Raw genomic sequence first — 24,493 nt, forward strand, 5'->3', positions numbered from 1 at the left:
CCAGGTGTGTTGAATCTGCCTGTAATTAAAATGTTAGCTTTAGATACTAATTTCCTGCAGGCATTTCAACAAATTTGGTCAAATTTGGTCAAATTTGTGCATGGCTTTGCTATTTCTGAGGATTTTGAGATTAAGAAAACTTGAATTTTTAATTGTATTTAAAAGTTATGAGAAATTTAAACAAATTTCAATTTGAATAGCTAATGAAATTGCTATATAGATATTGCATTTTGGCTTTCCACTGCAGTACATGACACACCAGCTTAAAAACATCTGTAACAGAAACACGTGGGTATTAAGATATGTCGTTTGATATGTGTCATTTGTAAAAACATTGTAGTATATGTCATATGTAAAAAATCAGAGTACTATTTGCATCATTAATATTTGTGTTATAGGCCCAAATTCAATGTCCTAAATTATCATGAACTTTATCAAATAGTTTCAGTCATTATCCATGCAGACTTAATTTCACAATTTTATTTACAGACTGTCTCTACGTGTATAGTGTACACTCTTGAAAATAGATCTGTTCATTTCATTAATTTTTAGATTACATTGGCAATGTATTATGAATTCTCATAAATTCTTCAATTATAATTTTTGCTGCAGCCTTTTGAAAATATTATGGTTAGGATTTGGATGCTAAGTTTTGAATTTGATTGTTCTCCGTTCTTCATCTTGTGACAGAGATAGGAATATGCAAACTCCAAGAAATTTCAAATTTTAATTTCATAAACATAAACTGAAGAAATTTGTTTTGCATTCTCAGTGTGATATACTGAATTCATTTTTGTTGCATGAATATAAAAACATATTTGGTGTACAGTTTAGTACATTACCATACAATACAGTACAGTTTAGTACAGTACAGTACAATACAGCACACAGTACAGTACAGTACTTGTTAATGACAATCCTGGTCATGTGTATAGGTCAATGTGTAAAATGACTGAAATGTTCACTTAGGCAATATACAAAATGCTAAAATATTGCAGTTATTTTGCAATTATTTTTCCATTTATTATATCATGATAATGAATTCCAAACATTTTTGTGCTTTTTTTTCATCTCCCATTGACCGAAAACGATAGGATTAAACAAAACCCCTGAAAGTCAATGTATAATTTTATGTTGTTTTTTTATTCTAAGCCTAACATAATTCATCTAATGTGATGTTTAAAGCCATTTTGAACTTCTTAATAACTTTTGGTCAATCTGACAGAAAAATTAAAATGAACGGACTGAAATGTTTTGGCTTTTGTAAATTTGCCTAAGTGAAAATTTCAGTCATTTTACACATTTACTATGACATGTACACGGAAGTATGTTGACATGGAATTGACAGTGTTTAATTATTGATCATATTTTTATGTACCTGTGATAAACATTGAACAGACATCTGGTCATTATTGTATTCTGTGGTATGTTTATTTAAATATGTAAAATATAAATACCTATATGTAAATGAAAAACTCATTCTGAACTGATCACAGCAATGACAAATATTTGACACTGTTTATTCTCATATACTGCTTTTAGTCATCTTTGACAAGATGTCTAGCTGTCAATCTGGATAGATAGATTCTCTTCACAATTATTTTTATGAGAATTTCAAATTCTACTAAACATTCATCTTTTTTGTATGAAGCCCATAAAGGAAGTTTGTATAATAAAATCTTCCTACATGTCATGCTGAACTCTTTGAACAAGTGTTGATAGAGTTAAAAACAGTTTTCAAATATCAATATATTTAAAAATAATTTTGTATAATTTATTTCAAATCTCTTTGAACAAGTGTTGATAGATTTAAAAACAGTTTTCATATATTTATGTATTCAAAAATAATTCTGTACAATTTATTTCAAATCATAACAGTATATATGTAAGGAAGCACTTCTCAAAATCTTTGATATAATGTCTTTATAAAACTCGGTGTTATAATAAAAAAATCTGAGGTGTATTTCCTCCTATTATGTTACTTATGTGATGTTAATTACAAAATGTGAAGACTATCTTCCCAACTACTTGTAGTATAAACCCTATCTTCTATATCACACAGCGTAATAAAGCATAGTGATTACCTAACTAGAAACTGCTGGCTCATTATGTATGAGAATTAAGCAAACCTCCTACCTTACACCCCTCCCTTGTATCTACAGAATAATTGATAGAAAAGAAATTGTCCAATGAAATAAAAGAAGTGGGAACTCATTATGTGTGAGCGACATTGAAGAAGTATGTCCCCCCTTCCCCCCTCCCACCACAGAGCATGTATACATTACGTATGTGAGCCACTTGAACGGGGATTCCTACATTTCTTGTGTTGAGCGTCTGACTTTGTCACTGCATCTCAAGGGTTCTCGGCTCGCTTGTTCCGAGCTGTATCTCTGCCATAGAGAGAAGAAGTGGCTCCACTGCCCTCTGTATTTAACACTGGACACGCTAGGACCAAGAAGCTTTGCTAGCTGGTCAATATATCTTTTGTATTCATCAAGTTGGAGCCTTCATACTCCGGTTCAACATATAACCCCTTGTCGAGCCAGGTTTATTACAAGTATCGGTACACGTGAAGAGCCATTGCAGGCAGTAGGAGTTCCAAAGTCACATGCTATTGAGAGTTTGGAACACCAGTATCAACAACTATGTACAATGACGTGTATGGAGGGTCCTGGACACATGGTTACAGTGAAAACCGATTCATGAGGTACGTTAATGGCATTTTGTTTAATTGATTTTATGAATTTAATTTTTTGCGTCATGTCTGTTTTTGTGTTTTTTGAGCTGTGACAGTGTGTTTGGTGACGCTGGCAACAAGTCTGGTATCCAGCTACTGCCACAAGGCTTTTTACAAATGTTTTGATTTTTTTGAAAGCGACTTTTTCCATGTCACATTTTTACAATTTATTTTTTTGTCACCTTTTTTCACCCCAAACCTATTTATATTTTGGATGAATGCGTAATTTTATCTGGTTGATCTTATTGAGTGTTTTTTGTGTGTTTAAGGGTCTCAGATGAAATGATTATGTTGAGACCCAATCAGTCAACAATATTACTTGTTAAGCAGTTGAAAACTTCTTGGCTAAAACAGAGTTGGTTTTATTGAATCATTCTGGAAAGAATACAATATTTTTCACTAAAATTATTCACAATTCACCTTAAAACATCAAATTTACTTTTTTGATTGCACGTGGTAAAAAATAACAATGGATTGTCATAATTTTGGTGCATCAGAAAGATGTCACCTGATCAGGTCCTAATCAGTCCGTTTGACCGTAAATATCTCTGTTGATGTTGAAAGTTCTGTTTTAGACATTCAAAAACATAATTTTCTCAAAATGTCACTTGAACCAATTTAACAAAATTATGCCCGTTCGGTTTGGACGTTTTTGATACGCTATATAGGAATGTAACTTTTTGTTTAAAATTTGATTATTTTAATGTAATTGCAGTGAAGTTTTTAAGATTACCATAAAATTATTTGTCAGTTCGGGAATTTCACTGTACATTGCGATGGCATTAAATGACAATTAACTGAAATTGCTTGTCATTTCAAGACTTTATTATTATTGCTGAGTTTACTACATCCATGTTTACTAAAAATTTATGACTTTTTCAAATTACATGTGTTCCCTTGACAGAATTTTAGTTTTAATTGTAGCCTGTTACAGAAAAATATCTTCCTTCTTTTTAACAAACAGCTGTATGCAAGGTGTGTCAACACTCATACATTTCTTAGTCATTCATCCACATTTTTACACATTTTGCCCAAAGAAAATGAAACACAGAGAAAAGCATTTTTAATTTAAGTGAACATGCAGGTGTTAATTCAATTAATTTGATTCAAGAATGAAATTTAGAGCTTGCATGTAGGCCCTTCAGACACAGGCCTTTTTCACTTCTATACATGACAACGCATTAGCTACTGATACACTCTTCCATTCGTCACTGATATACTCTTTTCCCATAAGTACTACAACACAGCAGTATGGTATTTTAATGGATTATACTAATGGTTATTAGGTAAGTAAGTGAAAAATTGTATTAGCTATAGCTTCAGGTTCTATATGATTATGCCCCTATGGATATAAGTTCTGGGTCCATTTCACTAGACAATCAAACATTATGATGCAAAGATCATACGGATATCTAGTAGTACAACATAGTTGATGATGAAGACTGATATTTGAAACCCATGACATCTTGGCATCAAATTATGAACACACCTGTGCATACACAGTCAAGTCAATTGTCTTTCTGGAATTATGATATATTTATGTTACTTTCTCTATGAAATAGAAAATATCAAATCCAACTGCTTATAGCGTGGTGGTAGATGTTTTTACCCAATACAAATTCAGATAGATATCAGAAAAATGTGCATCTCAGCACACCAAACACAAAAGGTGGCAAACATTATGTCACATGTGCTCAACAAAGCATGTTGTGATGTTAAATACAACCTTAGAATTGACAGTTATGCTTATCATAAATAGAAATTCTTATTGAAATTGATAGCAATATGAGTTATGCCTTGCCTCACACAACGTCTGCATTGGATTTCATGCTTAACTGACAATAAGTGTAATCTGTTTGAAAAGAAGAATTGTTTACTGAAGAATGCCAAGATGTACACACATTTGATGAAGGTATATATGTGTTATTAACTGATGTATGCATTGATGCATAAATAAATGTCTGCAGAACTTAATGCAGCAGTCGTCAATAATGCATTACTCTGAAACATGCACAAAACAGTATTATAATGTCCAAAGAATAGGAAATGTATATTAATCAAATTGTATAAAAGTTTGAGAATGATAGATATACAGTTTATGTTTTCAAATCTTTATTAAATATATGGCAATATTAATTCTATAAAATAAAATAAATTCAGTTTTATATATGAAAAAAATAAAATGAAGTTTAGAAACTAATTGAATAAAAAGAAAACTGACTAATTTGATTAACATTTTTGGCAAATATTATTAGTGAGTACAGTAATTATTTCTTTAAACAGTGTTTTATTATCAGTTTCATGCAGATGTTCTGTTTTCCTAAGGCCTTTACTTAGAAATATTGAATAAAAGGATCAAATAACAATTTTTTGTGACATATTCGTATATAAGATATTTAAAACTTCATATATATACTGGTTCAATTTAATCAGAAGTTATACAATAAGAATATTGTAACAAATGGAAGAGATTCTAAAATAGAAATAAATATTTTTCTCTGAATTTGAAAAACAAAATCCTGAAAGTATTCAGTTCAAGATTAACATTATAACTGAAAGATTTGTCAGTTTGTATGGTATTGAATTCCTGTTTACATTTGACTAACATTGTCATAAGGAATGTATGAAATGACAGTATTGTTCGTATTTATATGGCTTTGAAGTTGAAATCTATTTGTAGTTACATTTTTTTCTTGTCTGATTTGAAATTATACAAATCTTTATCAATATACTTACAATCATATGGTTCATAATTTAAGTCCATGTATCTATCTACCTTCCTTGTGAATGAAAAGCTAACAAGATTTTAATACTTTCTGTGAATGCGAATATTTTGTCATTTTGATTCCTCATTAACCATCATGTTAAAACTCATGTAAGATAATGCAAGAAGGACAACAAATGGTGAAAGAAATCTTCGATGGGAAGGAAGCCGTTCATAGAGCTGTGGAACTATGAGAGACAGAAGATGAAATAAAATCTCTCTATCGGCCTCATTGCTTGTTAGTATGCTGTAGTTGCCTCACTGCCATCACACACTGCCATCACACGTGTGGACGGAGGCCATCACACTGTGCAAGGGCCCAGTGGTGTAGCCAAGTGCCTTCAAAGTCACATATTGTGCACTTGCGACATAACGCTCGGATAGTTATTATCAGCACCGAACTATTTAACTATGGGTTAACACAGGAGATGGCCATTTTCTATGGTTTAAGAAGTATATATTGTACAAGGAATAAAATTACTTTATAGATGTGAAATGTATATATTGTTTGAATAATATTATTGATCACTTCTTGATATGGTTTTCCATATTTTAATATATATTCTTATAATTCTCTTTCCTCTTCATTTTAACTATCATGGTATGAAGTTTGGAATATTTAATATGTTTGTTACAGAATGAAATTTTGCATTGAGATGAATCTTTTAAAATTCAGTTATGTTCTTATCATAATTAAGGATGAATAATGCTATATTTTGGTTGAGATCAACAGTTCATATAGGTGCTTACTGTTTAAATCTTAGTGTGTTTAGGTGTGGCACTTGTGACGTGTGCCAATGGTGGGGCAAGATACTTTTTGTGAACACCTGGTACCATCACAAACTGATAGTGATTCACAAACACATGCTTGTGATACAGTTAGAATATTACAATGGACTCTACTATTATGATAATTAATAATTAGATTATTAATAATAATAATAGAAGGGTTTGTTGTATTTGTTCTAACATATTTAACTATTGCCAAGAAAATGAAGGAAGTTAGGTTCATGACAATGTCTGTTACAATAAGGTCAGCTTCCATGTCGCTTGAAGAATATCCTTTTGTCAACTGCTAAACACAGGAATCATTTACTGTAATATCCTCTTGTGTCACTTCAGGAGGAGCTTGAAAAGACACCATATGCAAAGCTGTTATGATACACAGGCAATTTGTTATCTTATATTATCTCAAAATATCCGTTATCTCAAAGACAAGAACTAGACTTATCTCAACACAGCGTGTGGGGATGAGAATACAATATGCTCTCACCTTTTAGCTCAAATCTGATTTTCCTCAGGAGGATATGAAGATAATGGAGAAAAATAGGATCTTTGGCTTCCATACCAGTAGAATCCTTCTAATGGGTAAATTATGATTAACCTTGGCTAAGATGCACTTAAGTATTAATTGGAAGTAGAACAGTATTCTTGTATTTTCCTGCAGTTGTAAATTGATCCACAAATATGGAGTTACTGTGGATATTTGTTTTTGTTTTGTACAGGATGTGATGCTGTTTATCTTGAAACTTAGAATTTCTTACCAACACGTGTTTGGTCCCTTCAACCTTGAGATTACATTAATCAAATGTAACTTCCAATAATAGAACAATGGATTGATAGACTGGTGGTAACGGAATCACTCTTGAACAATTACAGGGAATACATTTGCCGCACATGTGATTACCACTGCATGCTTATACTGAAAGTAGTTTGAAACAACTGGAAATTGCATGGATTATTTAGAGTGGACCATCGAGAAAGATGGCATGAAATATAAGGCATGCAAAATAACCATTAGAAAAACACCATGTTCATATCATTTTCATGGAAAACTACTAATTCTAAGGCACAAGTAAGCATCATATGTAATGCATTTCCAGCATTTGAGAGGTCAGTTTCTATGTTGTATTTCAAAATGTGCCGTGTACATTTTAGAATTTTATATATTTTCATACAACTTTTCATGTCATGGTAAAATCTTTCCTAATTGTTTGACACTATCCTTCTTGTTGTTCCATACTATGTTGAGGTTTGTTTCTACAATCACAAATAGGATACATGTATATTGAATTTGTCAAAAATGATAATATATTTGTTGAACCATTGTTCATCATTGAAGGTATATTTCTTACATTTCTTATGATTTTAAGCACATTTCTTCAAAAATCCTACACAGATTTGAATATGAATTGTCTGAAATGAAAGTTTCATTGAATGGAATTTTTCCAGATCACATGGATTATAGTCTCAGAAATTCTATTTTTATGTGTTCACTGGAAGGTATTTGAATGGAAGGTTTAGTTCTACTGAAACTACTTAACACATATTTACAGTAAGCCTGTGATGCAGGTGGCAGAACGTGTACTGGAGCTGTATGGCATGAAGTGTTGCTTAAGTATGATGGGCTTTAGTGTAAATGTTAGTTCATGAGAATGAGCACTTATTTTGCTTTTTTTGAAAACATGAAACACAGGCAATAATGCAAAATCCTTCCGGTGTGAAAATATAATATACTTTGAGTGTATTGCTAATATTTAATTATTAAGACATGTCTGTGCTTTCAAAATAAATGAAAGTTTTTGGTTATGTTTTTCCAAGTTTCCTTCATTTGTTATGATAGAGAATGAAATAGCATTTTGATGAATTTTGTAGGTTACAAATATTGCTGGGTAGACACAAGACAATAGGGGCTCTAACGGTGACGACAGTCTGGACTTAACAGGATTAAAGACAGTTTGCCTAGGTATCAGTCAGACAAGTAACAACTGAGTTGCACATGCTTTACACATGCTTGTGATGTTGGTTCCTATATACAAGGGATCAGTGTACGATTCTTTGTCGGAAGTGACCACATCAACTTGCAGAGTATACAGTTTGACTTAAAACAAGGAGCAATATTCTGATCAAGGCCATGATGCTGTCTTGCACAATGCTGATAAGCCCACACAAGCAAGAAGGACTTCAGACACCACGACAGAGACTTCTTTAAAACCCTCTGTTAATGTTGTTCAGAAACAGACCTTGAGCAGTTTGGTGCAGTAAATGCTGCGTGTGATGGTGGGAAAAATATGGAAAGTGGTACCTGACAAAAACAAAAACCCAGGTCAAAACTGCCATATTTCATTGAAATTTACCTTAGCAAACTAATCACCTTCAAAAAATATTATTTTTCTGTGGGACATAAGTGGTATTGGTTCCCAAGTGGGATCAGTTTCCTTGTTTTTTTTGAGACAGTGGAAAAGCTTCCCATAAAGTTTCACTTCTTGTTTTGCACTTACGTAAAGTGTTCTGAAGTGTATCCCATATATTGGTCTTCCTGTCAGATATCTTCTTTTGGATAAAGATACAGCTCCACTAAAACTAAGTCATCTTTAAGTCAGGTGACTTTTAATACTGGAAGCCTCTTGTAGGTCCATCTGTAAGTTGTCATGGTGGGAAGCTGGTCTTTTCTGTTCAACTGGGTAATCAGATTCTCATCTGTATCAATCCTACCCTGCTTTGCATTGGGTAAACTTCATTTTTTATTTTGTTTCTTTGTGTATGACTAGAAGTTACATTCTATTTTAGTCCAGAGACATATTCACAAGGTCTCGCTGTTGTTTACCAGAACATCGTCTCATCAATATGCAAAATCTCAAACACAGGAGGTAGACGTTTCTGTCATGCATCCTTTGTCAGCACTTTCACTGTTCGACCTCCTGGTTTTGAGTGTTGCTATCCAGTAGATCATCCTATGCATGACCTCAGGCACTGCAAGTTGATCTTTCAGTCATGTGTTGTTTCTAATGCTATTTGACATAATGGTTTGGCCTGGTGTCATGTGACAGTGGTCTTCAAAGAATGGTATTCCAAAGGGCAAGTCATATAATATCCACTGCAACATTTGTAGTTAAGTAACATCTTCATGGGTGATCCACAACTGTGGTCTGTGCAGCCCTATTCTTAGCAGTACCCTTTGGTTTGGCATAGCATGTTCTGTTTCGAAGTTCATTCCCAAGTTTTTGTATGGATCATATTTGATATTTAATAATAATAACAATCATTATTACAATAACTGTCCATTTATAGGCTGCTGTACACCATGCATAAGCATGCTCTAAGCCCTTAGACATTATTGGCCCGGTCAATGGATCAGTGTTGACTCACCACTGAGTATACAACCCAAGCTGCCTGTGAGGGGCTAGAAGGTTAACAACCACATTGCTATCTCATCCTACCAGGTACCCATTCACTGCTGGGTGAACAGAGGCCAAGGAGACACCACATGCATTTCATGTGTTTCATTGTGGGGCAGGATCAAGGCCCTAGAAACTCAGGAGCCAAGCTGCCAAACTTGGTCACCCACCCAAGGACTCTCTGAGACCAATGTTGCTTAACTTCATCTGATTTGTGACTTGTGCGCCGTGCACATAACCGCGTGCCACCACATGCCATATTTTGTACTATGTCCTTTCTTATGATTATACTGATATCTCAAGACATTTTAGTTTGATCTAGTGGGGCACAGGTGGCCCAGTCATCTATGCTGCAGCAATCTGGGCGCAGAAATCCATTATCACAGGTTCAAATCCCTGTTTGCAACGATTATTTTTAGATTTGTCAGCACCATACCCATGCATGCTTATGGGTTTCACTGAACTGGTAAACGTTGAAGACCCGTGCATCCCTTTGGGCTTTCCACCCACATTAAGCTGACATGCTGTGATACAACTAGAATACTGTTGAAAGTGGCGATAAATCCAACTCACTCACTCACAAGTTTGATGTTGATAGCTTTTTGTTATGATCTTAGGGATGTAGGGAATACAGACATCATGTATTTCCTTTCATATTCTATTCTCTTTCACAAGGTGTTCTCAGTGCTACAGCTAGCATTGAAACCATAGTTTAGCATGGAACAAACTTATCTTTCATATTTCTTACCTGTTCTTTGTGGCACCTTTGACCCTCTAACAGTCGTGATTCATGGCTGTACATTAGAAAGCAGAGCAATTAATGTTGTCATTAATTGGCTGCCCCTTTCCTGTGTGATGTTAATGGAACAGGCATCCTCACAAAATTACGTTAGATCATCTTGGCCTCGAATGCAAATGTTGTAGCCATTTATTCTTTTTATCATGTCCATAGATATTATTAAAAATCAAATCTTCAGCAGACCATTGTTTATGCTTGCCAACAACATATTTAAGGTATCATTTACAAATCTGTATGCTTTAGATAATTATCTTTGGCACAAAATATTACATTGATACATAACAACATTATAGTACTAATGTCTTGTGTGTCAGTATATATTGTATGTTCATGTTAACTGTGTCTAGCACCTTCAATTTGGGAAAAAAAGAAATTTTCTTGTGCTTGTTTGGTGGAGTGTTTCTACAAGAAGGTCACATGCTTGGTTGGTGGAGTGTTTCTACAAGAAGGTCACATGCTTGGTTGGTGGAGCGTTTCAACAAGAAGGTCACATGCTTGGTTGGTGGAGTGTTTCAACAAGAACGTCACATGTTTGGTTGGTGGAGTGTTTCTACAAGAAGATCACATGCTTGGTTGGTGGAGTGTTTCCACAAGAAGGTCACATGCTTGGTTGGTGGAGTGTTTCAACAAGAAGATCACATACTTGAGAGTGGAGTGTTTCTACAAGAAGGTCACATGCTTGGCTGGTGGAGTGTTTCTACAAGATGGTCACATGCTTAGTTGGTGGAGTGTTTCTACAAGAAGGTCACATGCTTGGTTGGTGGGGTGTTTCTACAAGAAGGTCACATGCTTGGTTGGTGGAGCGTTTCAACAAGAAGGTCACATGCTTGGTTAGTGGAGTGTTTCAACAAGAAGGTCACATGTTTGGTTGGTGGAGTGTTTCTACAAGAAGATCACATGCTTGGTTGGTGGAGTGTTTCCACAAGAAGGTCACATGCTTGGTTGGTGGAGTGTTTCAACAAGAAGATCACATACTTGAGAGTGGAGTGTTTCTACAAGAAGGTCACATGCTTGGCTGGTGGAGTGTTTCTACAAGATGGTCACATGCTTAGTTGGTGGAGTGTTTCTACAAGAAGGTCACATGCTTGGTTGGTGGGGTGTTTCTACAAGAAGGTCACATGCTTGGTTGGTGGAGCGTTTCAACAAGAAGGTCACATGCTTGGTTAGTGGAGTGTTTCAACAAGAAGGTCACATGTTTGGTTGGTGGAGTGTTTCTACAAGAAGATCACATGCTTGGTTGGTGGAGTGTTTCCACAAGAAGGTCACATGCTTGGTTGGTGGAGTGTTTCAACAAGAAGATCACATACTTGAGAGTGGAGTGTTTCTACAAGAAGGTCACATGCTTGGCTGGTGGAATGTTTTTACAAGATGGTCACATGCTTAGTTGGTGGAGTGTTTCTACAAGAAGGTCACATGCTTGGTTGGTGGAGTGTTTCAACAAGAAGGTCACATGCTTGGTTGGTGGAGTGTTTCTACAAGAAGATCACATGCTTGGTTGGTAGAGTGTTTCTACAAGAAGTCCACATGCTTAAAAGTGGAGTGTTTCAACAAGAAGGTCATGTGCATGGCTGGTAAAGTGTTTCTACAAGAAGATCACATGTTTGGTTGGTGGAGTGTTTCTACAAGAAGGTCACATGCTTGGTTGGTGGAGTGTTTCTACAAGAAGATCACATGCTTGGTTGGTAGAGTGTTTCTACAAGAAGTCCACATGCTTGAGAGTGGAGTGTTTCAACAAGAAGGTCATGTGCGTGGCTGGTAGAGTGTTTCTACAAGAAGATCACATGTTTGGTTGGTGTAGTGTTTCTACAAGAAGGTCATGTGCGTGGCTGGTAGAGTGTTTCTACAAGAAGGTCACAGGCTTGGTTGGTGGAGTGTTTCTACAAGATGGTCACATACTTAGTTGGTGGAGTGTTTCTACAAGAAGGTCACAGGCTTGGCTGGTGGAGTGTTTCCACAAGATGGTCACATGCTTGGTTGGTGGAGTCTTTCCACAAGAGGGGGCACGGGTGGCCCAGTCGTCTAAGGCGCCACGATTTGCTGTGCAGAGTTGTGTCCATTTGGCACGCCAGAAACCTATGATTGTGGGTTCGAATCCCGGTTTGCCCTAATTATGTTTCTAGGTTTGTCAGCACCATACCCGTGCTCTCTTCCCACATTAAGCTGACACGCCGTGATATAACTGGAATACTGTTAAAAGCGGTGTTAAACCCAACTCACTCACTCACTCACTCACTTTCCACAAGAAGGTCACATGCTTGGTTGGTAGAGTGTTTCGACAAGAAGGTCACATGCTTGGTTGATAGAGTGTTTCTACAAGAAGGTCACATGCTTGGTTGGTAGAGTCTTTCCACAAGAAGGTCACATGCTTGGTTTGTGGAGTGTTTCCACAAGAAGATCATATGTACGGCTGGTAGGGTGTTTCTACAAGAAGGTCACATGCTTGGTTGGTGGAGTGTTTCCACAAGAAGATCATGTGCTTGGTTGGTAGGGTGTTTCTACATAGAGGTCACATGCTTGGTTGATAGAGTGTTTCTACTAGAAGATCATGTGCTTGGTTGGTAGAGTGTTTCTGCAAGAAGGTCATATGCTTGGTTGTATTTCTACAATGTCCCAATACTAGCATGTGGTTAGGGCCAAATAGGCAGTGACATTTACCTTTATGCATAACAATTCATGCACTTATCCATCAAATATAAGGCTCTATTTGTTTCAATTTTCAATTATCTGAAAATCCAGTTATCAGCTTGTCCTTTATGTTTATCTGCTTATCTAGTTGGACATGTGGTTGCTGATCCAGGTGCCCAATAGTCTAGTTGTACAGTTATCTGGTGCCTCGGTGATCCAGGTGCCCAATAGTCTAGTTGGATTGTTATATGGTGCCCTGGTGATCCAGGTGCCCAATAGACTAGTTGTACAGTTATCTGGTGCCCCGCTGATCCAGGTGCCCAATAGTCTAGTTGTACAGTTATATGGTGCCCTGGTGATCCAGGTGCCCAATAGACTAGTTGTACAGTTATCTGGTGCCCCTGCTGATCCAGGTGCCCAATAGTCTAGATGTACAGTTATCTGGTGCCCCGGGGATCCAGGTGCCCAATAGTCTAGTTGTACAGTTATCTGGTGCCCCGGTGATCCAGGTGCCCAATAGTCTAGTTGTACAGTTATCTGGTGCCCCGCTGATCCCGGTGCCCAATAGTCTAGTTGTACAGTTATCTGGTGCCCCACTGATCCCGGTGCCCAATAGTCTAGCTGTACAGTTATCTGGTGCCCCGGTGATCCAGGTGCCCAATAGTCTAGTTATTCAGTTATCCAGGAAATATATAGCTTGTTATCCCAAGGGAAAAGGGGATAACCTGGTCTCAGACATAATGGGAACATTTGAAATAAAAGGATGAATATAAATATGTAGATGCAAGGGGGAGTTAAATTGAGATTTTAAATATTTTAATTAATTTAGAAACTTAGTATTTCAAGATAGCCATAGTCAAAACGAAGTTATATACCTAATGTTTGTTTCTTTCACCTACCAAGCGTGCAAATATCTGTAAGGGATGATCAATAAGTTGCTGATATGTCTTAAAATGTTAGTGGGTTGATGATAAGATGCTGGTAAACCTCTCTTGTGTCTTGTTAACAATCAAGGCACTGTTGAGAATTGTTAACAATCAAGGCACTGTTGAGAATTGTTAACAATCAAGGCACTTTTGAGTATTGTCAACAGTCAAGGCACTATTGAGAATTGTCAACAGTCAAGGCACTGTTGAGTATTGTCAACAATCAAGGCACTGTTGAGAATTGTCAACAGTCAAGGCACTGTTGAGAATTGTCAACAGTCAAGGCACTGTTGAGTATTGTCAACAAACAAGGCACTGTTGAATATTGTCAACAGTCAAGGCACTGTTGAGTTTTGTCAAGGCACTGATGTTATGAATACATATTTTGTCCATGTCGTGTGGACCTAAGACCCCTGATATATTGATGACTTTCACAACACCTGCCAATGTCCAAGTTTCTGTGTTAAATTGAATATAAAAATTCTTTAAAAAACCCAAAACATAACTATACCCATAAGATATCTAAGACAAAAACACTTCAGGTCTGTTTTAGAAGTTTGATAGATTTTCTTTGAAGATGATATATGAATAGACATGGCTCTATGATAATAATTTGAATATTAAGGAAAATTTTAAATCAATAATTTTAGATCATTTTGTTAAACACACAGCAGAAGTTGGAAGATAAATTTTATTTAATAAAAGAAACATTGTGAATTCTGTGAAAATTTACATTTTGATACAGTGAATTAGGCAGCGCCTATAGGTATACCAATTCTGTTTCTCTTTTACCAGATGACTAGATGCATGAAACAGTCCAAAAACAAACTGATCAAATTGAAAGGAGGTCAGTTTGAAATAAAAAATTCAAATGAATTACATCAAAATTCAGAATATCTTCATGAGAATAAATATTTATGATAAAGGTCCTTACATCAACAAAGAGTGACTTGCAGAGTTATGTAATGGACCTCAGCAATTTCACTCTATTTGAAGCAAATGTTGGATTGTCTTACCCCAAAACTGGGGACAAATTTGGTTTGCCTTAGCAATGATTAAAGAAAAATATTTATGTTTCTATTTTTGATCAACAGGTTGTTTCTATCTATATCTGAAGCTGAACACCATTTCAAACTGTGTGATCTTATCACGGAAAGGTTTTAAAGGAAAGTGTGCAAATCTTTATACCCCATCCAAGAAACATGAAAGGAAATATAACTTGTCGGTATTTTAAAGATTATTGTACTGACGCTTATTAGTTGTAGCATATGTCAGAATGAAATATTTAGTAAAAGTCCTATCACTTCAAACTTTTGTTTATCTAATTTACAAAAGATAATTTTTCCGAAGTGACAAGACATAAATATATGTGAAGTAAGATGGCAATGAGAGCTTCATAAAATTTAGATAAAAGACTGGATTTTGACAAAATGCTCCCTAGCCCAGTGATATTATCAGGCATTAACCAAATGTTTATACCCTGAGCATCAGCCCCGCGTGTCATTCAAGAGAAACTCTATCAGTGCTGGGAGGTCGGCACACAGACTGTCTCGCTCTGATGGGATCCCAAATAGTTCCAAAATAGTTCCAAAATAGTTCCAAACTTTCTGCGAGTTTGTATAGTGTAGACAGAGTGGGACTGAGATTGTTGTGGCCTCAATGGTGCAGTTTGTATCATGGTAGCTTTACAGTCTGCTGATAATGGAACTTCGATGTTGGGGAGTTTTTGCTTCCAGATTATTAATGATATATAATGTTTTTGACATATTGTATGAATTTAAGAAACGATAGTATGTTTATTGTATTTTGTGATTTATTGCATATTCGAGAGTTTAGATTTTCTGTGTGTAATACTCTTTTCCAGTGTTGTAATGGGCATTTTTGTTGTCTTGTGGTATTTCAAGAAATGTGCCCAGTTTTAGTATTGTACGATGTATCAGGAGATAGTCGTGATATATTACACATTGATGGGAAGTCTTTATAAAATGGAGATTTAGTTCATTGTGATTTTTCTGATCTTTTGTTTGATATTTTCTGTAAAAAAAACAGAATGATGGATTCTATCTGTCTTGTAGCTATTTCAAAGAAGTGTTCTACTTAAAACATTACATTAAATATTCAATGTCAGATTGTAAATATAATTTTTTGCTGATTTTTATGAATCATGATGACCTTTGACATATTTATTTAGAAAACCTCTGACCTGAATTCTACGTACAAGTGCATATTTTGGCTGAAGTGTATATACAACAATAACAATTATATTAATTCATTTGCATTGAAGGAACTCTCCAGTTGATGGAATATAGCGATAAACACAGGTTAAGGATTCACCAGTCATTGAACCTGACGATGTATCCTTCCTGTATTCTCCTCTTCACATGAGCCGAAGAAGTTCACTTTTTTGTTCAGTTGTGTTATATGCTCAAAACAGTCAGACACCATTGTGTGGAAATCCTGTGGAAATTGCCGGACTGGAGATAAAATTCCACAAAATCAGTCAGGATTGAGTTGACCATAGATTTCCGATTTTCGGATACAATATCCTTGTGTTGCTTTGAGCAAAATGTTATCAACATGAATCTTATCTTATTTTATCTAATAAAAGTCAACATATACCACTATAAAATAGCAAATAATAAATATGTATACTTTTAAAATCAGTCATGTATAATAAGATCAAGTGAGATGTAAATTATCTTAGATAGCATCGTGTTTAGAGAAGTCTGACATAACACTGTATTGCTCAATATTTGAAAAAGCTTCTGGAAATACAAAAACATATAGCTGTGGTGACATTTACTTGGGTATGCAATGAATATCACATTGACAAAGGTGTAAGCACATATATTGAAAGCCTAAATGGATAAGTATTTGTTAAACTTAGGCATATAGTTACTAAACCTATTTTATGCTCTAATGTCAACTCAATATAGTCACCATGAATAGGGTTGTATTTGTATATGAATCATGATAGTCAGGGTTTTTTACATTTTATTTTTTAGAAATTATAATTTTTATTTTGAAGTCATATATATATCTATTTAAATTGGCTCATTGTCATTGAAAGAAAAGTAATAATACCTTTCCCATCATCATTGGCAATATCCGTTATATAAATTGTGAACAAAAGTAACCTTTTATTACTGAAACTGTTTTTGATCATCATGAGTGTTATTTTGTCTTTTATCACGTCATGTTTCCTGCATGAAGCAGTCAGTGAAGCACTTTATTGTCTTTCTAATACCTGAAACCTTATTATCTATTGTATGTAACTCACAAAATGGACAGACTGCCTCCATGGTCTTGTGGTAGAGTGTCCACCTGGAGTGTGGATGGTCAGGGATTCAATCCCCAGCCGCATCTTACTAATAGGCGTTAAAAGATGGTACTTGTTGTTACCCTGCCTGGCATTTGGCATTTCGGGCCTTAAACAAGGAATGATTGGTTCGGAGTCAGTACGCTGTGTCTGAGTGGGGTATTCATGTTAAACTGCGGCATGGTATCTCAGTGAGCTAGCACTAAAAATTCGGCATTGGTCCGGACTGGAACAAGCAGCCACACACACACGTGCATGCACGTCTCTATATAATCTTGGATGCGACGTTGAAACCCATTTCACCTCGCCTCACAATAGGAACATGCTTCTGCATCACTTGTCTGTGCACAGTTCTCAGCAGCAGAATGGCGCTACCTCTAAGCCTACTTTACGTGAACCTATTATCATTACATGCATTTTCCTTGGAATTCTTTTGTCATCCGTACCACATATTATCAGTGGAGTGCCAGTTTATGGGCTGATCCTATGCCAGATGCAGTCAAAACAAGACACAAAGACATATAGATCTCCTTCATTCTGACAAACATGCAAACCACAAAAGTGGCTGTCAAAAACATGGAAAATATACAGCAATTATTCATAACAGATGAACACAAAATGAACAGAACTAATTATTACTCTTCTAAAAATATAAATCAGAATTCAAATGAGGATTTTTTTTTATGAGAACATTCTTTATATGACCTTGATCTTTGAAAATAAATTATATTTTTACTGTCAAAACAGGTATTTTAAAGGTTTGTTATAAGGCATGTAGTTGTATCTTAGTCATCGTTAATGTGTTGTGTTTCCTTCAGTACACACTAGAGAAATCATATCAGTTAATACATTAATTTCAAATTGTATGAACTGGTGAAAGCATGATTATTTCCCTATGATATATTAACAGATTAATTATATTGTGTAAAATTCTGTAGTTATTTTATTTTTCTAAGAGGGTATGACAATTAAATGTGTTTGGAAAAATGGCATATCTTACATAGTTTATGACCATAATATATCCTGGTTTTACATATGTGGTTTTGAATGAATGCTAAAAATTGTGTTTACTTTAAATAAAAGTTCTTGAATTAAGTGTTGTGAATTGCTGCAGCCTAAGGCAACATAGTGTTCAAGAGGCTATTTTGTTTGTGAGATATTAGGTAAATGCATCTTTCACCTGTACAATCATATGTGAAAAATGTAAAAAGTATTTTTGTCTCATACATGATATTCCTTCTTTAATAAATGTTGCAGATTTTTAGATATGACATTGTGTTTTTCTTGACGGAAATGCTTTTTTCAACTTCTTGTTTACATGCATGACCTGCACAACAGTAACAATATATATTTGAATTTAGTAAATGATATTTATGGAAACATTGATGTTTTATAACCTGGAATATATTATTATTGAAAGCATGATACAAATGTATACAAAAATGATCAATTTAGAGATATGAAATTTTGGAAACTTCATATGATCTGAAGACATATTTAAACATTAATTCACTTTTAGGTACAGGTGTAATAGGCTTGATACTCCAAATGAAATAATCAAAATTCTGAAATATTTAAACAAAGATTGAAATCCTGAAAAAGTGATTCAGCATTATAATTATCATTAAGAATTGTTTTTTAGTATCATCTAAAAAATTATGTCAGTGCTTGTGAATCTAACATACTTCCTTCCATTATATGATGTTATGTTCACATTGGCCTGACAATGCATGACCGTTTTACATTACATTAAAAAACACGTTCTACATGTTTTCAGCAAGTATATATGACATCAAACCAATTGTAGCCAGTAAGGCAGGTAGCGGCCATGACACGAGGACATCCTAGTAATCATCTGTGGATCCTGGCAATAAATATACAGACAGTAATATAAGCATGACTTTAAAGTTGAAAATACGTCACATTCATAGACAGGGATGTATTGTGTACATATATGCAAGGGTGAGGATTGACAATGAATTACCAAAGGTAACTTTACATTCTTTCTCTAATCAACATGCATAAGTTTGATCTGTTCACATAATATCAGTGAAAACTTACTATTTTCATCACATTTAGATCTGGTCACAGTATGTGTGTTGAACTTGGATGCCAAAGGCACCTAATGAAAACATATGACAACATATGAAACATGAGATAAGTGTCAAATCAACATCCATATATTCATGTAAGATGTAAAAATGGAATTTTCAGAAAAAGGTTTCTATAGTAACTGATAATGTGTTGCTTTTGTCAGTTTTCTTCCATAAACATGCAAATTGAAGGTGAAGTTATTTGAAACTGTTTGAACTTTCTGTTTGAAATTCATGATTGCCAATGAATATTAGTAACAAATATTTTTTAAAAATTAGATAGCCATAAAACAAAGAGAAAAGAGACCAACATTTGTTACCAAAGCTTGCCTGATTGAATGTGTCTTGTCTTACAATGGCTGGGTTTCTATATGTGCAAAGACTTCAATCTCATGTTGAAAACACTGGACTCGTATTCTGTTTCGGAGATGTTTGCTGAATGTAATGAGATATGAACCGAGTTACTGTTTCATGCTTAGAATATCATTTTTGTCTAGTTATGCAAAATTTTGACTGATGGCTGAAAATTGGCAGTTGTCTCCTTTCCCAGATAATGTGAATGTACTTAAATTTAGAGTCACAAGAGCTAAACCTCTCAATGTCTCGTTGTAAATGATCCACCATAGAGTAATTGGCCTGTTTTATTGTTATTGTGCTCTTATAATTAGCCAGATTGTTTCAGATATCATTAACAATATCATTTTTCCTTATTTGAATTTACTGCAGTACAATGTGCTTTGTCAGTTGTGATTTTTATGGGAGTTTCAGAGCTTGTTCCAGTAGTGTTAATGAATTACTTTATTACATAAAACTGTGTATATCATCATCTTTGATTTCCACTAGAGTCAAACATCAGACAAGTTCTGACAATATTCTGCTGGCAGATCTGGAATTAATCTGTGAATATCATAGTTTTAAACCATGAAGTTAAATATTTAATGTCAGCTGTTTATTCTGAACATTAATGAAATGGCTTATTGTGTTTTGATCAATTAATAAGAGTCCTGGAGATAACTCATATGATCTAACTAAGTTAAAACTTTTGGCAGATATGTAGCATTTCATATTTGACTCTGACAGTAATCAAATAATTTCTGTTGACATTAGAGATGATTTTATGATTGTTGTTGTTTAATTTGTTTAATTTCATATGATTTGACTTTGGCAAACATATTTATGCTGGTTTAATGCATTCATTTTGTAAAGGATATAGTTTAATGAGCTAATGTTTTCTCCAAATCTATATAAATAATAGTTTATAGAAATGTTCATAATGCGCCATGATAAATATCATTTGAACTGCATGTGGAGTGAACATGTTTACATTAAATCAGATCTGTTTTATGTTTGAAAATATTCAAAAAATATGTATAAAACTTTGACGACTGAGAATAACCAGCCTGCCGAAACAGATTACAAGGGGAACTCCTTTTAAAACTTCAAAAATATACTTTTGACATGAAACTGTGTGGTTGTTACCATCAAGTCAGTAGTGTAAATGTTCATCATTTCCGACCTGGAGGATTGTCGTCTGCCAGGGTGAGTCGAAATGGGATGAAATTAATTACAGGTAGTATAACATGACAAGAAAGTATTTCTCATTTACATGTATTGTATTATCACAAAATCTGTCTTATCTGTGAAACATTTGACAACACACAATGAAAGCTTCAGAATATGCTTCTCTAATGTCATTTTGATATCTTAATCTGAAAGCACAAAGGAGCCCCAGTATAAATTTTAATTAGTGAAGTGCAAAAATTTGGCATTTTAACTACAAAATGAGGAATTTTCTCTCAACTTGTAAAAGTTTTGACAAATGCTTGGAGTTAAAACTATGTGTGCAAGGAAGAAGAAAGAATTCTGTGAAAATGTGTCTTGTTCCGTCACCTTGTGAGGCTGAATTCACGAGCACGAGGCATGAGGCTGTCATTCGGTCAACTCAAGAAGGTTTTCTTGAAACAAAACTTTGCCATAATGAACGCCAATGAGTCTTACACTAATGAGTTTAGTGGCAGGTTGTAGCTTCGCAATGTGGCATCATTGTGCAATTTTCTGCGTGCTACTCTGTTTAAATGTCCACCGCTTCATTGACTTTTTATACAGCCAAGTAAAGAAGCCAAGCACAGGAAGACATATTGTTCAAATTAAAATGAGAAGTTGTAAGGAATACGCTTTCAACTTTGACTTTGCATGTGCAGCAGGTTGTTCAATTGAAAATTAGGCATAGTATATTGAAAATACATCATGTGCTTATATGATGCAACTGTTCTCAATGAAGGCAAGGAAAGGTTTTACCAGAATTTGTTTATCTATATAATGCAAAGAAGGTACTTTTTTCTATCATAATGATATTTGTATATTGAGCTGAACAAAACATCGCAAAAACTAACTCAGAAAACAGGAAGAAGCCCTTTAGTTTTATGTAGTGTGAGGGTTTAGCTTTTTTGAGGTTTGGTAGTTTTTCATACACAGCTACAAATTATGTTTTTGTGTCATTAAATAAATACACAACCACAGAGTTAAGTGTTGTGCATTGTTTCCTTGAGTTGCTCCTTATACCAATGTATTTCACTAAAGTTACTTGTGCACATTGTTTACAAGAATTATGTGTGTTATACGAATTAGTTTAAAATAGATTTTTGGTCCACATAAGAATATTTAGATGGATAATTTCTGTTGATATTTTTATTTTGTACACCTTTAAGGTATGTGAAAACATTAAAATATCATCTTGAAATTTTCAAGAATGTGTATCAGTGAATATATTTTGTTGAAATATATGGACCACATTATTTAGCGGCTCTGACACTTTGAGTTTTGACACATGTGAGAGCCATTCAAAACCTTAAATCTTCACGCAGCAAAATTTTGTAATTTGATTCTTTAAACAAAACAGATGCTTTAAATTCTTCCAACACATAGAGATTTTAACTTTTCCCACCAAAACTGAGAAAAGTTTAGAGTGAAAGTGATATATCAATTTCTCAGGAACATATTCTTTGAAATTTAGTGTTTTATTTCATTTACCAATCTGTTCTTAATACACAAATAACTTGAAATTGGGTGGTAAAACTTTACAAAAATAATTTGAGAATATTTTTTATATGATTTTAAATCTTTCTATCATGATAAAATGGATTGAGAAATATACAATTAATTCATTTGACCGATCTTAAATAATTAAGAATTCACCAGGTACTGCACACCGCAGGGTGTCATAGAGAGGTGGCCTTTCCGTTTTGCCAGATCTGGAAAGGGTATCCTTTGGACCTCATATGAATGTTGTCGACATATATAGAAAGGGTAGTGCTTGTGGTTGTAGTCAGACTGGTGTACAAGGACCATGATCTTATCATTTTTTAGGGTGTTGTAGTCAGACTGGTGTATATGGACCATGATATTATTATTTATAAGGGTGTTGTAGTCAGACTGGTGTACATGGACCATGATGTTATTATTTATAAGGGTGTTGTAGTCAGACTGGTGTACATGGACCATGATATTATTATTTATAAGGGTGTTGTAGTCAGACTGGTGTACATGGACCATGATATTATTATTTATAAGGGTGTTGTAGTCAGACTGGTGTACATGGACCATGATATTATTATTTATAAGGGTGTTGTAGTCAGACTGGTGTACATGGACCATGATATTATTATTTATAAGGGTGTTGTAGTCAGACTGGTGTACAAGGACCATGATCTTATCATTTATAAGGGTGTTGTAGTCAGACTGGTGTACAAGGACCATGATATTATTATTTATAAGGGTGTTGTAGTCAGACTGGTGTACATGGACCATGATATTATTATTTATAAGGGTGTTGTAATCAGATTTGTGTACAAGGACCATGATATTATCATTTTTTAGGGTGTTGTAGTCAGACTGGTGCACAAGGACCATGATATTATCATTTTTTAGGGTGTTGTAGTCAGACTGGTGTACAAGGACCATGATATTATTATTTATAAGGGTGTTGTAGTCAGACTGGTGTACATGGACCATGATATTATTATTTATAAGGGTGTTGTAGTCAGATTTGTGTACAAGGACAATGATATTATTATTTATAAGGGTGTTGTAGTCAGATTTGTGTACAAGGACCATGATATTATTATTTATAAGGGTGTTGTAGTCAGACTGGTGTACATGGACCATGATATTATTATTTATAAGGGTGTTGTAGTCAGACTGGTGTACATGGACCATGATATTATTATTTATAAGGGTGTTGTAGTCAGGATGGAGTATAAGGACCATGATAATATTATTTGTGAGGGTGTTGTAGTCAGACTTGTGTACAAGGACCATGATATTATTATTTACAAGGGTGTTGTAGTCAGACTGGTGTACAAAGGCCATGGTCTTATATTAATGAGGTGGTGGTTGTAGTTAGATTTATTAAAAACTGCATCCAAAGTAGCAAACAGCCTACAAAATGAGAACTATTCTGGTAATCGTAAGCAATCAGTTTTGCACCATCATTTAAACAATGTATAATGTTACATGAAATATTTCACATTAATTTGTCAAACCTTTGTCATATTGTAGTGAATTGAAGTTCTGTGAGCTTATGGAACTTCATGAAGACAAGGTGCCATATAATTTCCCTTTTTATTATTAATATTTTATTGCATTAGCAATTTTGAACTGTTTTTCAGAAGATTTGTAATGATTGAAAAGTAAAATTAAATTTCTCTATGCCATTTTTCAAATACTGAATACATGTATACACAACTTTTCATGTAGACATAAAATGCCAATGCCAAAGAAATTCATTTTTATTCAATTATTAAGTTTCAATATAAATAAAACAACACAGATAGATTTCATCCAGTTCCCAAACCGAACAAATATAAACAAATAAGACATATTATGGAACATCATTCAGTTTTCAGTTTTATCGAATTACTGAAAGAAAATCTCAGGTTATTATTTGAAAATCTTCATTTGTAAGTTTTCAGACTTTCCTCTAACATCGAGCTGACAAACTGTGATATAACTGGAATACTGTTCAAAGTGGCGTTAGACCAACTCATTCACTCA

At 34.5% G+C, this 24,493-nt stretch overlaps 1 protein-coding gene across 3 annotated transcripts in view; it reads left to right on the forward strand.

The window, feature by feature from the left end:
* The first annotated feature begins 2,345 nt into the window (after nucleotides 1-2,345).
* The window catches only part of LOC139470700 (zinc finger protein rotund-like), a 396,945-nt gene continuing 374,797 nt past the window's right edge, over nucleotides 2,346-24,493 (forward strand). For 2 of the 3 annotated variants that reach the window (XM_071252955.1, XM_071252956.1), the window contains exon 1: nucleotides 2,346-2,707. In XM_071252955.1, coding sequence (XP_071109056.1) covers nucleotides 2,646-2,707 — 62 coding nt within the window. In that variant the 5' untranslated portion in view covers nucleotides 2,346-2,645. The remainder of the gene's footprint in view (nucleotides 2,708-24,493) is intronic. The other variant, XM_071252957.1, reaches the window with a different exon arrangement.

The sequence above is a fragment of the Haliotis cracherodii genome, unplaced genomic scaffold (genome assembly GCF_022045235.1).
Source record: "Haliotis cracherodii isolate W230 unplaced genomic scaffold, xgHalCrac1.p SCAF_21, whole genome shotgun sequence".
Classification (NCBI taxonomy): Eukaryota; Metazoa; Mollusca; class Gastropoda; order Lepetellida; family Haliotidae; genus Haliotis; species Haliotis cracherodii.